Genomic DNA, 16,860 nt, shown 5'->3' on the forward strand with positions numbered 1-16,860 from the left:
TAACAATGCATATTACTAATCAAAAATTACATTTTGATAGGTTTACAGTAGGAATTTTACAAAAAATCTTTATGGAACATGATCTTTACTTAATTTTCTAATGATTTTTGGCATAAAAGGAAAATCAATCATTTTGACCCATACAATGTATTTTTGGCTATTGCTACAAATATACCCCAGCGACTTAAGACTGGTTTTGTGTTCCAAGGTCACATATATATACATATATATATATATATATATATATATATATATATATATATATAGTATACAGAGCCTTGTGAAAGTATTCACACCCTGCATTTTTTCCACTTTTTTTGTTTCTGCCTTATGTTAAACTGCTTTCAATTTTATTTTTTCCCCACATCAATTTACACTCCATACACCATAATGGCAAAGCAAAAGATGTGTTTTTAACATCTTTGCAAATTTACAGTTAAAAAAAACTGTAATGATTCCATTGCATAAGTATTCATACCCTTATCTGGGATAGTTGAAATTTAGCTCAGAGGCATTTATTTTGATTGTAGATGTTACTACACTTTCAGAGAATTTAACCTGTAGGCAAATTCAATTGAGTGGGTATGATTTGAAAAGGCACACACATCTTAATAAAAGTTATAATACCTGAAAATGCATAACAGAGCAAAAACCACGGGTACCCTTTTTTTACCCTGAGGTAAAAAAAATGCCTGTAGAGCTCAGAAACAGGATTGCATCAAGACACATATCTGGTGAAGAGTTCAGAAATATTCTGCTGCATTGAAGGTTCACAGAAGCATGTAGTCTAGAGCCTTAATGGAAGAAGTTTGAAACAAACAAGGACTCTTCTTAGGGCTGGCCTCCTGGCCAAACTGAGCAATGGATGGAGAAGAGCTTTGGCTACAGTGGTGATCAAGATCCTGATAGTCACTCTAGTTGAGCTCCATAATCATATGTGAGGATAAAAGAAATCTACAGAAGGACAAACATCACTGCAACACTCCATCAATCTGGGCTTTATGGCAGTGTGGCAAGACTCAATCCTCTCCTCAGTGAAGATGCATGAAAAACACATTTGGAATTTGGAAAAAAGCACCTGAAGGAGCCTCAGACTGTGAGAAACAACATTTTCTGGTCTGATGAACCTCATTTTCAAGCATCATGTATGGAGGAAACCAGGCACTGCTCATCACCTGCATGCTGTGGGGCTGTCTTTGACCAGCAGGGACTGAGAGACTCAGTAAGTAAAAGGAAAACTCAACACAGAAAAATATAGAGCTTAATGATAGCCCAGTCCAGAGCATTCAGAACCTCAGACTGCTCATGTACAAAGCTTGTTGTCTTGACTTGACTTGTCGCATCATACCCAAAAAGACTTGAGGCTGTAAAGGTGCTACAACTAAGTTAAGGGTATGAATACTTATGCAATGTACTTATTTCAGCTTTTCATTTTTAATACATTTATGAAGTTGTGGCAATTCTGTTTTTGCTTTGTCATAATAGTGTATGGACTGTAGATTGATGTGGAAAAAGTAATTTAAAGCAGTTTAACATAAGACAGCAACATAACAAAACAAAAAAGGGGGTATGAATACTTTTGCAAGGCACTGTATATAATTTATTGTATATGCAATAAATTGAAATTTATTCTGAAAAGGCTTACCTTTGCATTCTGATCCAAAATGGCCATCCACACACAGCTCACAGGCTACACTTGTAAATCCAACACTGTAAGTGCATGTGCTATTGCCTAAATGATGAAAACACAGCTGAATTAGTGCTTTGTCCTTAATACAGTATCCAGTTAACTACAGCAGTCAGCATTTGAAGTGGATCAAAACCTTTCATCAAAGTTGTCCTAAAACCAAAAAAATACCCATTTTTGTCTTAAAACTTTTATGAACTTTTTTGATCCGCTTCAAATGTTGACTACTATAGAATTAAATTAGGGTTTTAGTACATTACTTTTTTGCAAGTTTACCCTTACAAGTAGACACACACACACACACACACACACACACACACACACACACAATAAAAAAATAATAAAAAAAATGTGATGTTGATGTAAAAGTTAGGTGTTAGTCAGATTTTGAAAATGTTTTTGAAGACGTCTCTTATGCACACAAAGGCTACATTTATTTGATGAAAAATACAGTAAAAGTTAAATAATATACACTATTACAATTTAAATTAATTGCTTTCTAATTTAACATTTTTATATGCAAATTATTCCTGTGATAAAAAAGAAGCAGATTTTTTTAAAGTCTTCAGTGTCACATAATCCTTTAGAAATCATTCTAATATGCTGATTTTGTGTTCAAGATTGTTTTATTATTATCAATGTTAAAAACAGTTAAGGTCATTGCACACTGAGTCCAAAATTTTTGTTTGCATTTTTTCATTTTTTTCATATTCGTCATCCTTTCCTATCAAAATATTTGTTATGGATGCGAAAACGCAGAAAATCTAACCTGATCTAATTTTTTATGACGGACGAAAGTTTCAGAGGCAGTGTGTAAACTTGACATTTGGCATGACCTGCTCCGATTACATATTTAAATAGAAAATATATAGATTCAGGGGGAAAAAATGCACACAAATAAACCTACGGCATCTAAGAGCAGAATAAATATGTGATCCAGGACCACGAAACCAGCCATAAGGGTCTATTTTATTTTTGGCTGAGATACAACAACTTGAAAATTAAGAATCTGAGAGAAAAATCACCTTTAAAGTTGTCTAAATGAAGTTCTTAGCAATGCATATTACTAATCACAAAAATTATGTTTTGATATATTTATGGTAGGGAATTTACAAAATATTTTCATGGAACATAATCTTTACTTAATATCCTAATGATTTTTGACATTAAAGAAAAATAGATAATTTTGACCAATACAATGTATTTTTGGCCACTGCTACAAATATACCCGTGCGACTTATGACTGGTTTTGTGGTCCAGGGACACAAATGACAATTTTTCAGACATATCTCAATCATATAAAAACATTAAGTTTTGTCTTAGAATAAAAATAATCCACTGAAATCAGTGTTTCTTTTTACAATCCAACATCTTTTATGATTCACATAAAGCCCCTGAGAGATCAAATATGCATGATATAATGTATAGTTATTTAGGTTTTCTCCAAAAGTACTCACTACATACTCTTTCCCCTTGCAGGCCACTGGCATATCTGAGCCCTGTTGAGAATTTAAAGAGCAGGCATGGATGAGCTCTGAGGGCAGGAGCTAGTAGACACAATAAATTGCAATACATTTAAATAATGCATTAGAGAGTCAACACTGAATTTCCTGTCATACTATATTAATCTTGATCATTAATACAGTCATGCTCTTGCCAAAAAATTCAACACACTGGATAGAGACCAACCTTGGTGTCATGCACGATGTGGTATCTAAGATACTCAGCTAGCTGATCACAGTTATGCAATGCATACAGGAGGTCTTTCTGCTCTTGGGCCGGGGCGTCCACAACATCTGTGGGCAGGAACTGGGTGACAAGCTGATGAATTAGATCCATCACCAACTTCATGCATCTGTGTCCTATAAATAAACAATGTAATATGTGACTCTGGACCACAAAACCAGTCATAAGTGTCAATTTTTTCAAAAAGCTGAATAAATAAATAAATAAAGCTGCTTTCCATTGATGTATGGTTTGTTAGGATAGGATTTTTATTTGGCCGAGATTCAACTATTTGAAAATCAGGAATCTGAGAATGCAAAAAAAAATCGAAACATTAAGAAAATCGCCTTAGCAATGCATATTACTAATCAAAAAAGATTTGATACATTTAGGGAAGGAAATCTACAAAATATCTTCATGGATCATGATCTTTACCTAATATCCTAATGATTTTCAGCATAAAAGAAAGATCGATCATTTTGACCCATACAATGTATTTTTGGCTATTGCTACAAACATACCTGTGCTACTTATAAATGGTTTTGTGGTCCAGGGTCACATATAAGACTTGGATTTCATTAGAAAGTAGAGGGTCCCTCTTAAAACATCACAAAAAAATCTGAACCCTATTTGATTATGACCCTTGTTATTATAAAATAAATAAAGAATATTGGTGTGCTGTCTTTTTCTCTGTCTTTATGAACCTGAAAACCAGAGGGCACTAGAACAGTGGCAAACTCATTGAAAATGACGTTGCTACTTTCCAAATGAACTGAACTCCACTTTGCCTTAGTTATTGATGCATATAGTATCCTGAAAACAAATATTGAGCATCTCAATATGTATAACATGTATCTTATGCAGTTATAATTATCTGAATTATCTATGCATCAGGCACACTGTACCTCGAAGTACGTAATGGTGAGGATGTCACTGGGAAGTGTGGTCAGGTTACGAGGATGCATGAGGTCTTCTGGGAGGAGGGCACGGCAGGCCACTTTGTGGTACCTCAGGATTTTGGTGTTTTCAGAATGAGTCCACTTTACAATGTCCATTAACTAAACAAAAGCAGAAATAATCAGTGACAACTGATGCATCTCAATATCTCTCATTCACAATACTCATTAGGAGACAGAAAGGTTATTTGATACAACCAGACAAACCCTGTTGTAAACATGTCCAGGTCATATTTAGGCTTATATTCTGATTCTGATTAATGACAATTAACCATATTTTCTTACTAAGTACTCATGCAAGATACAAAATGCATCCTAAAGCTTTTGAAAGCTAAAGCTTCATCTGTCTGTCCCATCCAGTGTGCTTGTTTCTCAGTGACAATCTCATTAGGACATATTCTTTAGTTTATTTCATGACTAACTTCAGTCACATGGCACGAGGGACTTAATAATTATCTAGCCAGCCATGGCACAAGCTAATTGGTCCGCTACCAGTAATCTATCATCCAATCACATTGCATTCTATGCAAACGAGCTAATAGGCTTGTAATTTGTCAGCCAATGGTCTTGCACGCTGCCTATACTGCTAACATTTAAATAGCCAGCTTTACTCAGTTAGCCTGTTTGGTCAGTTGCGGTAAGATGTTTTATTGCTTTCAGCAGCTTTCATGCATATGGTCTATGGTTAATACAATTTTTTTTAATGCTATATTCCTCACTCAAGCTCAAATACTTTTTCTATTGTTTTGCAGGAGGTACTTCTCCCTTATCTCTATCAGCTTGCTTTGTGATATCCTGAAGTTTCTAATTGTAAGCTTTGGTCTTCACAGTATTGTGTTTCTACCAAGGTAATTCTTAGCCAAACTGGCTCAGGAACATGTGCTTCCAAAGCCTATAATTAGGTTTGAAAAACTCTGCAGGACTGTGGCCCTCCAGCAGGATGATTCGACACCCATGACTCCACCTAGCATTTTATCATATCAAACTTAAAATTAAACCTGTCCAGGTCATATTTTAGCTTATATTCCGATTCATGGCAATTAACTATTTTCTTAAATCTCATTACCATAATGCATCCTAAAGCTTTTAAAAGCTAAAGCTTTCTCTGTCCCATCCTGTGTTTGTTTCACAGTGACGATCTCATTAGGACATTCTTTAGTGGTTTTTATTTCATGATTAACTTCAGTCACATGGCACAAGGGACTTGATGGATAATCTTTTAGCCAGCTATTGCACAAGCTGATAGGTCCTCTACCTTTAATCTGTCAGCCAATCAGGTTGCGTTCTATGCAAACGAGCTAATAGACTCGTGATTTGTCAGCTAATGATCTTGCATGCTGCCTATACTGCTAACATTTAAATCTTTAGTCAGTTAGCCTGTTTGGTCAGTTGCTGTAAGTTTCAGTGGTTTTCTTGCTCACGGTCTATGGGTTACACCTTGGGGTGAGAATTCTTGTTTTTTTTTTTTTAATAAAGATGCTGAATCCTTCACTCAAACTCAATTTTTTTCTGTTATTTTGCAGGAGGTTGTTCTCCCTCATCTCTATCAGCTTGCTGTGTGACATCCTGAAGTTTCTAATGGTAAGTTTGGGCCACAGTATAAGAGTTTCTACCAAGCCAAATTGGCCCAGGGACATGTGGTTCCAAAGCCCATGTATGGGGTTGAAGCTGAACTATGCAGGACTGTGGCCCTCCAGCAGGATGATTGGACACCCATGACTCTCCACCTAGCATTTTATCCAATCAAACTGCTGCCTATGTCCCTTCACAAGCATGTTAATGCCTCAAATTTTCATTGGTGGCACCTTTGATGCTTGAAAGTCAGGTAACATTTTAGCTTGTAATCTTGCCTCATATTTCCATACCCGGTGATGTGATTCACTCCAATGCAGCAATACCCACTAGTAAGTAGGGCTGCAACGATTCGTCGACGTTGTCGACAAAAATCGATAATAGAAATAGTCGACAATGAATTTCATTGTCGATGTTGTCGCCAGACAACCGAGTGAGGCATCTTTCTGCCGAGAGTCGCACATACGCAGCTTATATGATGAGCGATAACATACAGAAATGGCGGCGTCCAACGCAGCAGCTGCGCGTACCAAAACACGCCCGTTTCACACATACTGCGTCTGCAGTGCGTTTTTTTTTTTCCACACCCATGTTAACGGATTAGAACGTTCACAATGTACGAACTGCAAACGCGTTCTGTGTGAAAGCAAAACGAGTCTGTGCTTCTTCTGCACCGCATACGTAACGCACACGGACTGTAGACGCACTGCAGAGTATGTATGAAACAGGAGTAAAGTTTGGGAGCATTTTAGCCTGCTACGGCGAATTAAAATATTACCTGCATGGTTTGTAAAGCAGTCCTTGCGCATCACGGCAGCACCTCTGTGATGCACGAACATTTAAAGAGAAAGCACGTCGGACAGTTGAATGAAACGGAGTTTAGCTGGCCTCGGTAAGATTTAAATAACATGGAAGCCAATACGTTTTGTTTTGGATATACATTTTTGTTTACTGTTTTATTGCTGCTGATGGTTTACAGGAAGAAAATGTTTACTTGATTTTAATTTATTTTTTCTTATAAAACAAGTGCCTGTCCATTAAAAAAATTATAGAGTTTCTTAAATTATGCATTTATGTCTGTACTGACCGAGCACTGTGCCTAATTGGTTTTAGACAGGGCATTTTTATTTACTTTTAGTATGAATTGGCCTATCAGCAGCAAAATATGCATCTTTTATTGAAGTACCCCCTTCTTTCTTGTGTTTACTATAATTTTCCACATAATTAAAGCAATCTCATGCTAAATTTGAGAAAAATTGAATAATTATCCGATTAGTCGACTAATCGTTTCAATAGTCGGTGACTAGTCGACTATTAAAATAGTCGTTAGTTGCAGCCCTACTAGTAAGAACTAATTTTTAAAGTGTTTCTCCTTTCTTGCTGATGAGCTGTGCTGCCTCTCTCCCATAAAACTGAAGTGAAAAACCAAGGTTGCCAGGTATTGTATAAAATGCTCTTAAGTTAACATGATAGATAACACTTGGGTTACTGTTGGCTTTCTAGCTAGTGTTATTTGATGTATACTTTTTTTTTTTTTTTTGCAGCTCTGAATGGATGGCACCTGAAAACTAGATGGCAGTTGTTGATGCCTGGAACCTATGCGAGAAGCTCCACCTCATGCCTTAACAAATTTAAAAGTTACTGTAGCCGTAAGCCAAAAGTAAGGTTTTTATTTTGTGTTTTTTTTTTAAAAAATTGGCATTCTTTTATAACTCTAAAATGTCTAAACACTTAAAGTATTAGACAAAGTGTTGTCCTCTAGATTCATAGATGTGTTTGGAAAAAACATGTTTCCAACACCATTTTAAGACTAACAAAAGCCTGCAATACAACTGAAAAGTGCTGCTGTTGGTAAGTGATTCAAGTCACAAATTTGCTTAATCTGACCACATTTGAGTCTTACCTCTGGTTTGTTGTAAATGTCTGCATTGGGTGCAAAGATTGTGGAGGGACTCACAAGTATAAGAATATTATTTCTCTGTAATGTCAGTCAGATCTCTCAGCATTTCAAGCTCAAATCATTGTCAAAATGATTAAGAATAAGCATACCACCAATCCAGTGTTAAAGTTTCCTAAGCTTCAGTTTTAAATCAGTCTCCTAAAATGAAAGATTAGTTACTGTTATGGTATTGCTTTGTGTCTTTATATTTTGCTGTACTTACTCTGTGCAGGGCACCTTTGCAAGTTTCTCCATCTCCAAAAAAGCCAGGCCTACAAGTGCAGTTCTTCTCTAGGGGTCCTGTCATGGTACACTGGGCATACCTGTGACATCCTCAATTTTTCCTGATAGAAAATAAGTAATAGTAGCATTGTTCCAGATAATTCATGTTAATCTTTGAGTGCAACAATGTTATTTGTAATAGTGGTTTTCAACTGGTGTGTTGTGACAATGGATGAACAAGTAGGTCTGTTCTGATCAAATCCAATTCCATTTAAAACATTTTGTAACCAATGAAGAATTAATCTTATGATTTAAGACTGGTGCTGCTGATGCACTTGGTTTGTGTAAATCTGGATGGTAACGTAAAACCAGTTGAGGACCGCGAATATAGTCATTTTAATGTACAGTAGTAAACATTTGAAGTGGATCAAAAAAAGTTCATTAAAGTTGTCCTAAGACAAGAACGGGTATTTTGGTTTTAGGACTACTTTGATGAAAGGTTTTGATCCACTTCAAATGTTGACTACTATAGTTAAAAACATCTCCCTCAAGGCAGACATTGATGGCTTCACATTCTTTTTTTTTCATTCCCAGAGAAGCATAGTTTGCAGTAATATGCTGTCTGAAAACAAATTAAGAGTAAATTAATGTATAGTGCCCTAAACTTGATTCTAAGGGTGAGTCTCAGATATCATGTCCGGGTTATTTGTAACACAAATATTTCACGAAGTCTTATTTGTCAAATGCTGGAGAACAGATGTACAGTAGTCAACATTTGAAGTGGATAAAAACCTTTCAAAATTACAACCTAATACCAAAACACAAGTTTCTTTTCTTGGAACAACTTTGAACTTTGATCCCCTTCAAATGTTGATTACTGTCCGTATTCTCTAATGCATTTTTTCAGTACAGTAATAAGAATGAGCTACCGTTTACACCGCATTGCTTGAATTTGTACTGCCTTTAAATAGAAGTGAAAAAAAAAAAACTGGATGATGACAAAGGGTTGTTTAAACTGTATGGGAGTAAAAAAAAAAAAACTCAATCAGTATAAAGGCAGAACAAGCACTGGTATGTCGTCGTTCTGTGTTTGTGTTTTGTTTGTTTTATCCAAGGTGTCTGCAGGTCAAGTGAGTTCATCTTAATTCCTAATTTCATAAAAGAAAGCTTTAAATCAGAACAAAGTCCTAAATTCACAGAGGCGGACAGTGAAGCATTTTTACTCCGCTGTAAAAGTACTTTTCAAGTGTCAACTTTATCAGACTGTTTTTCTGTAGGAAACTCTACTTCACAACGTTCTAAAGCCTAATATAGTTTTTACTGCACTTAATTTCACATTAAATATCATAAGTTAATAATTACATTACAAATCTACTCAAGTAAAAGTAATTTAAAGATTCCTTTTTTTGTGAGTATGAGAAGGTACTACATTTTGAATGTTCTTAAGTATTAAAGGTAAAACAAACCACTTATTTATGAAATGTAGTGCAGTAAAAAGTATGACGACATGCTTTGGAGTGTAGTGAAGTAAAGTTCCCCAAAGAAAAACATTGATAAACTACACATACTTTTTAAATATACTTTAGTAAAGTTAAAATACTTTCCGCCTCTGTAAATTTATGCCGTTTAAATATTGCATGCGTTGCAAAAAAGGTCTTCCTCAGTGTTATTGTCTTATTTTCTAATAAAAACATCTAAACATTTTTATGTCAAGATTTACTAGAGATGCAAATGTTATGTTATTCTCTGAGAAACAAGACTTCAAGTAAATGTAACTTAAGAATCTTTAGATTTTGGGTTAGAAAACAAATCTGAGGGAAACCGTCACTCACTTTTGTAAAATCAATTAAAAACTAACAAAGATTAGTTGCGTGTTATGTAACTAGCATGCTCCCTAGACATTTACTTTTAGAGAACATATGTGTTCCCTTAATTTTTCTTTACAGCAGGGGTTCTCAACTCTAACCTGTGAGATCCATTTTCCTGCAGAGTTTAGCTCCAACCTTAATCAAACTCACCTGCTTGTGACTTTCTAGTGATCCTAAAGACCTTGATTGATTAACTTGTTCAGGTGTGTCTGATTAGGGTTGGAGCTGAAATATGTGGGAAAATTTATCTTATGGGCCAGAGTGGAGAACCACTGCTTTACTGTTTCTTTACTTGGTAAACCCTTTGTTCACTTATAAAATTGTATGTCATTGGTTTGTTGGCTGTTTGGATGGCTTATGTTTGATTTTCTCATACCTTATTAGGGCCTGTATGAATGCAGTCACCATCTGCATGGCATCTCCCATTATTACCGTCCAAGCTTGGATTGAGACATGCACATTCATTTGAATTAAATTTCATGTCTCACAGCTCCATAATGTTTCCAAATCTAAAGTAAAATAAAAGAATCACGATTCAGTTCATGTGTGCTCAGTTCAACAGATGATCCTGACTGCAAACCACAATGATGGTGAGACAGTGTGTTCCAAATGGGATATATCGCCCTCCGAAGGGCACATCGGAGTGAAAACAATCATGTGTGCCATATTGAAGTTTCGTTCCAAACCGAAGTGCTCATAACTATTCGGAATGAAGGATTTCGAAGGGTACAACTGATGGACACTTCGGACTCCCATGATCCTTTCCGGTTCTGATGCTTCATTTAGATGAACATCATCATTGGGATGCATCAAATGTTCGTTATGTAAATTGAATATATTCAGGTACACATTCGACTTCATGTGGTTTCTGTTAATCTTGTCTTGATGTCATTCAATTTTCAACATTGAAAAAAAAATAAAATAAAAAGAAGGGTTCATTGCATGCCATCCAGTGGTGTAATAATGTAATGAACACATCTTTAAAGTGAATCATAATCACTGAAACAAATTTTGTGTGTGTGAGCATATTGGCCAATAAAGCTCTTTTTGAGTGAATAACTTTTATTTATTATTTACTTTTAATTTAATTATTTTTTTGGAGTTTATAATATTTTAAGTGGTTATTTAACCTCAGGTTAAGGTATTTAGACACATGCATCTGCAAATTCGCTTTCATGACCAATTGCACATATATTAGGCCTACTGCTGGTGGTTGGTTCTCTTTAGCGCCACCTGGTGGTCTTAAAGATGAAGTGCACCTACTGTCTTCTGTTAGAGCAACTAGCTAATGACTAAATTGTTAATACATAAAAAAAAAAACTGTCACAATAGTGAATGCACACACAGGTGGAGCAGTCTTGGTACTGAGGGCTCTGGTTATTCACTCCCTCCATTGACAATTCCTACCAGTCCTGAGACTCGACCCAGCAACCTTTAAGTTACAAGTCAGACTCTCTAACCATTAGACCACGACTGCCCCTTTCTAAAAAGCCATTCTACGAAGTTAGTTATTAAATTACATTTAAATTTTATTATGCATATTATGCTTGATTAATAATGTTTGGCAAAAAATGTTTATGTGCTTATATATGTACTACTCTTAGTTCATATACTCTCTTTTATTAAAGAAAGTAAGCAATATGGCCTCTTTACTGGTAATTTATGTGATGTATTTGTGCTCATTTACCTTTATGCCGCTGCGGGGTGCTGTCACATACACTGCTGCTACTGTACGCATTTTATTCTGTCTGACAAGAAACCACTGCAGTAGTTGCCAACCACAAAGCGAAATCAATTCCTGAAACAGAAAACATGTATTATTATAAAGTTTTATAATTGATCAAAAATTGGTCTGTGTGCTTTTAGGCTCATGATTGTTATACAAAAAAAAAATATGTCACAACAGTGAATAGTGAACACACACACAGAGCAGGAAGCAGTCGTGGTATTGAGGGTGGAGAGAGAGCTGTTTATTCACTCCCTGCACTGACAATTCCTACCGGTCCTGAGACTCAAACCCGCAACCTTTAAGTTACAAGTCAGACTCTCTAACCATTAGACCACGACTGCCCCTTTCTAAGAAGCCATTCTATGAACTTAGTTATTAAATTAGATTTCAGTTTTATTGTTGTATATTATGCTTGATTTAAAGATGTTAATGTCCGGTGATGGGCAAGCTACTTGGAAAATGTAGTGAGCTAAGCTAACATTTACTCTTCATTAAATGAAGCTTAACTACACTAAAGCTACAGCCTTGGGTAATGTAGCAAGCTAAGCTACAGCATCATGGCAAAAGTAGTTCACTACATCTAAGCTATTTTTTAAAATGTCATTTTTCTATTGAACCAGCATCATACCAAGTCAATGCTCTCTCAGTAATCAATTAAATTGTCAGTCATACAGGCATACAAGTTCAGTTTAATTGTTTACTCAACCACTCTTCCAAACCAATTTGGCAACAAAAATCAGTATCATGTACAAGGCTGGATTTATCTCATAATTCGGGGGGTTGAATTCTTTCTTGAAAAAAAAAAAACCCAATGGCACCAGTTTCAGAATATTAAACGAATAATACAGGGAAAACATGAAATTTGTAATTAAAATAATTTTATACATATTATTGAATAACACAAGTCTATATATGAATGGGTGTTCGTCAACTGATTGCATGTTGTCAGAGTTTAGTGTTGACAGCTTCGTAAAAAATAGCCTAATGGAAGCGCTGTAGATTTGCAGTATATAGCTACTAAAATATGACACACAAAAACAGCACTTTAATTTACTGCCGTTTTTGAACAAAGATAGCGATTGATTTCATGAATACAGGCTGTGATGTATGTATGTTATGTGATGTATTTGTGCTCATTTACCTTTATGCCGCTGCGGGGCTTTGTCACATAAACTGCTGCTACTGCACGCATTTTATTCTGTCTGACAAGAAACCTCTACAGTAGTTGCCTACCACAAAGTGAAATCCATTCCTAAAACAGAAAACACATATTACTGTAAAGTGTTATAGTTAATCTAAAACTGGTCTGTGTGCTTTTAGGCTCACGATTAATTGTTATACAAAAAAATTGTCAGTCACAGCGAGCAGTGAACAAACACACATAGAGCAGTCGTGGTATTGAGGGTAGAGAAAGTGCTGGTTACTCACTCCCTCCATTGACAATTCCTTCCGGTCCTGAGACTCAAACCCACAACCTTTAAGTTACAAGTCAGACTCTCTAACCATTAGACCACGACTGCCCCTTTCTAAGAAGCCATTCAAAGAAGTTAGTTCTGTCTGACAAGAAACCACTGCAGTAGTCACCAACCACAAAGCGAAATCAATTCCTGAAACAGAAAACATGTATTATTATAAAGTTTTATAATTGATCAAAAATTGGTCTGTGTGCTTTTAGGCTCATGATTGTTATACAAAAAAAAAATGTCTGTCACAGCAGTGAACACACTCAGAGCAGTCATGGTATTGAGGGTGGAGAGAGTGCTGGTTATTCACTCACTCCACTGACAATCCCTTTCAGTCCTGAGACTCGAACCTGCAACCTTTAAGTTACAAGTCAGACTCTCTAACCATTAGGCCATGACTGCCCCTTCTCATGATGCCAGTCTACAAAGTTAGTTATTAAATTAGATTTAAGTTTTATTATGTATATTGATCATGTTTTGTAGTAATGTTAATATAAATTATACACTGTCAGAATAAAAATGTTGTATTTTATGTGTGCAACAGCCTGTCACTGGCAGCCCCCTATGAAACTAAGTATTTTCAACTATAGGTTTTGTAGTTACCACTACAGTAAACATATTTTACCACGTGTAAAAAATAAAGTTAATTAGTTGCAATTAAGACATATTAAATGTTAAAATGCATTTAAAATATAAAGTTAAGGGTATAATTACATATTTTACTCTTATTAACTTAATAAATGTAATAATTTAAAAGTTAAGTTTAAAAGTATCATATCGGTATCGATATCGATGATACTGGCCTTAAAAGTATCGGTATCGTATCGAAAACAAAATAAGTGGTATCTGTTGGAAGTTGCCGGTATTCTAAGAATACTTACTTCCCCCCAGCTCTTTTATTCGGCCTTTAAATAAAGTAGTTCGAGTCTGCGTCAAAGTTTAAAATCAATTTAATAGAAAAGTCAAAGAGTGCTGAGCTCAGGATTCCAGAACAGCCAATATCAAATCTGACATTCTGGGCAGCCCAGGAATGTCTCACAAAAACTAAACTGTAAACAGAGGTTTCTCAGAAATGACATGAATGTAGAGAGTTTGCACCTACAGTCCTGGCCAAAAGTTTTGAGAATAACATAAATATTGGAAATTGGAAAAGTTGCTGCTTAAGTTTTTATAATAGCAATTTGCATATACTCCAGAATGTTATGAAGAGTGATCAGATGAATTGCATAGTCCTTCTTTGCCATGAAAATTAACTTAATCCCGAAAAAAACTTTCCACTGCATTGTTAAGAAGGCTTCAGGGCGTCCAAGAAAGTCCAGAAAGTGCCAGGATCATCTCCTAAAGAGGATTCAGCTGCGGGATCAGAGTGCCACCAGTGCAGAGCTTGCTCAGGAATGGCAGCAGGCAGGTGTGAGCGCATCTGCACGCACAGTGTGGCCAAAACTTTTGGAAGATGGCCTGCTGTCAAGAAGGGCAGCAAAGAAGCCACTTCTCTCCAAAAAAAAACATCAAGGACAGATTGATCTTCTGCAAAAAGTATGGTGAATGGACTGCTGAGGACTGGGGCAAAGTCATATTCTCCAATGAAGCCTCTTTCCGATTGTTTGGGGCATCTGGAAAAAGGCTTGTCTGGAGAAGAAAAGGTGAGCGCTACCATCAGTCCTGTGTCATGTCAACAGTAAAGCATCCTGAGACCATTCATGTGTGGGGTTGCTTCTCATCCAAGGGAGTGGGCTCACTCACAATTTTGCCCAAAAACACAGCCATGAATAAAGAATGGTACCAAAACACTCTCCAACAGCAACTTCTTCCAACAATCCAACAACAGTTTGGTGAAGAACAATGCATTTTCCAGCACGATGGAGCACCGTGCCATAAGGCAAAAGTGATAACTAAGTGGCTCGGGGACCAAAACGTTGAAATTTTGGGTCCATGGCCTGGAAACTCCTCAGATCTTAATCCCATTGAGAACTTGTGGTCTATCCTCAAGAGGCGGGTGGACAAGCAAAACCCCACTAATTCTGACAAACTCCAAGAAGTGATTATGAAACAATGGGTTGCTATCAGTCAGGATTTTGCCTAGAAGTTGATTGAGAGCATGCCCAGTCGAATTGCAGAGGTCCTGAAAAAGAAGGGCCAACACTGCAAATACTGACTCTGCATAAATGTCATTGAATTGTCGATAAAAGCCTTTGAAAAGTATGAAGTGCTTGTAATTATATTTCAGTACATCACAGAAGCAACTGAAACAAAGATCTAAAAGCAGTTTAGCAGCAAACTTTGTGAAAACTAATATTTGTGTCATTCTCAAAACTTTTGGCCACGAATGTACACACACACATTTTACTAAACAGTTTTCGTTACACAGTGTACACTTTGTCTTTTCATAAGCACAGAACATTCTGTCTTCTCATAAGCACAGAACATCCAAAACACAAATTTAAAAGCATTTAGAAAAAGTATTTTCTACATATCTCCCATCCCTAACCGCCGAAACGGCTCAGTGTGTGAGTGAACTGTTCTCAAATGATTCAGATTGAACAGCGAATCGATTCAGTGAAAAGAACCGACTCAAGAGTGATTCATTAACAAATCGGACATGGTTAGTTCTGATTCCGAATAAAATATGTTAAATACGGGACGTACGACGTGAAAATGTTTATCTGGTCAGTTACTGTTGGACAAATTATGGACAAATAAAGGTGTAAATAAATATATCCCGTTACACTTCCCGTTGCCACCGAATACTCTCAAGTCTCCCAATGTGAAACGGCCGGGAAGCAAGACACAGACACAAGTTCTGTATTTCCTACTTCTACTTTATTGGTTTAATACAAGAGTATATATAGGAATATTAACGGATGTTATGCATCTAACTAAAATATCTATGTGCGTCATATGGAACAAAAACAATATTGGGTGTACAATAAAATATCAGAAATAGATCTGGGTGTACAATAAGCTCTTCCTGTTATTCCAACCAAATATATATTAAAAAGATAGAAACAGGTGTGAGATACATTAAACAGCAGGGAGAGAGAAAAAAGGGAGGGGGAAGAGAAGTCACGTACAAGCAGGTTCTTACGAACAAGGAGCAGAGACATACTCTAACAGTTAATAAATACCTCATTCTTCGATGACAAACAACAGGGTGCTTCTGCAGGTTTGTTTCAGTTAATTGTCAATAAATATTACACTAAACCCAGCGGTCATTTTGTTCTCCGTTGCCGTTTCATGACGCAATAACAAACCGCCAAAACGGCTCAGTGTGTGAGTGAACTGTTCTCAAATGATTCAGATTGAACAGCGAATCGATTCAGTGAAAAGAACCGACTCAAGAGTGATTCATTAACAAATCGGACATGGCTAGTTCTGATTTTGAATAAAATATGTTAAATACGGGACATACTACATGGAAATGTTTATCTGGTCGGTTACTGTAATGTTCATTGTGAATTATGGACAAATAAATCAAAACCGAGGTGTTTTAAAAGGTTTAATAACTGCATTCGGTGTCCATGCATAATAATTGCACCTACAATTAAATTAAAAACACCTGTGAACTGGACAGGCATAGGCTGTATCCGAAATCGCCCCCTATACCCTATTCACTATTCCCTACATTAGTCCACTCGCACAGTTCACTTGAAGGAGTGAATTAGAGTGCGGATCGGGCCGCATTTTTCTGTCCGAGCCCGG

At 36.3% G+C, this 16,860-nt stretch overlaps 1 protein-coding gene across 7 annotated transcripts in view; it reads right to left on the reverse strand.

Moving 5' to 3' along the window:
- The window catches only part of LOC141333201 (uncharacterized), a 32,909-nt gene extending 16,518 nt beyond the window's left edge, over nt 1-16,391 (reverse strand). For all 7 annotated transcript variants that reach the window (XM_073838152.1, XM_073838154.1, XM_073838153.1 and 4 more), the window contains exons 1-8: nt 16,287-16,391; nt 11,657-11,767; nt 10,346-10,478; nt 8,103-8,223; nt 4,318-4,470; nt 3,377-3,549; nt 3,145-3,186; nt 1,646-1,732 (exon numbers count right to left, since the gene is read on the reverse strand). In XM_073838152.1, coding sequence (XP_073694253.1) covers nt 3,535-3,549; nt 4,318-4,470; nt 8,103-8,186 — 252 coding nt within the window. In that variant the 5' untranslated portion in view covers nt 8,187-8,223; nt 10,346-10,478; nt 11,657-11,767; nt 16,287-16,391 and the 3' untranslated portion in view covers nt 1,646-1,732; nt 3,145-3,186; nt 3,377-3,534. The remainder of the gene's footprint in view (nt 1-1,645; nt 1,733-3,144; nt 3,187-3,376; nt 3,550-4,317; nt 4,471-8,102; nt 8,224-10,345; nt 10,479-11,656; nt 11,768-16,286) is intronic.
- Between the last annotated feature and the right edge of the window lie 469 nt (nt 16,392-16,860).

The sequence above is a fragment of the Garra rufa genome, chromosome 4 (assembly GCF_049309525.1).
Source record: "Garra rufa chromosome 4, GarRuf1.0, whole genome shotgun sequence".
Lineage (NCBI taxonomy): Eukaryota > Metazoa > Chordata > Actinopteri > Cypriniformes > Cyprinidae > Garra > Garra rufa.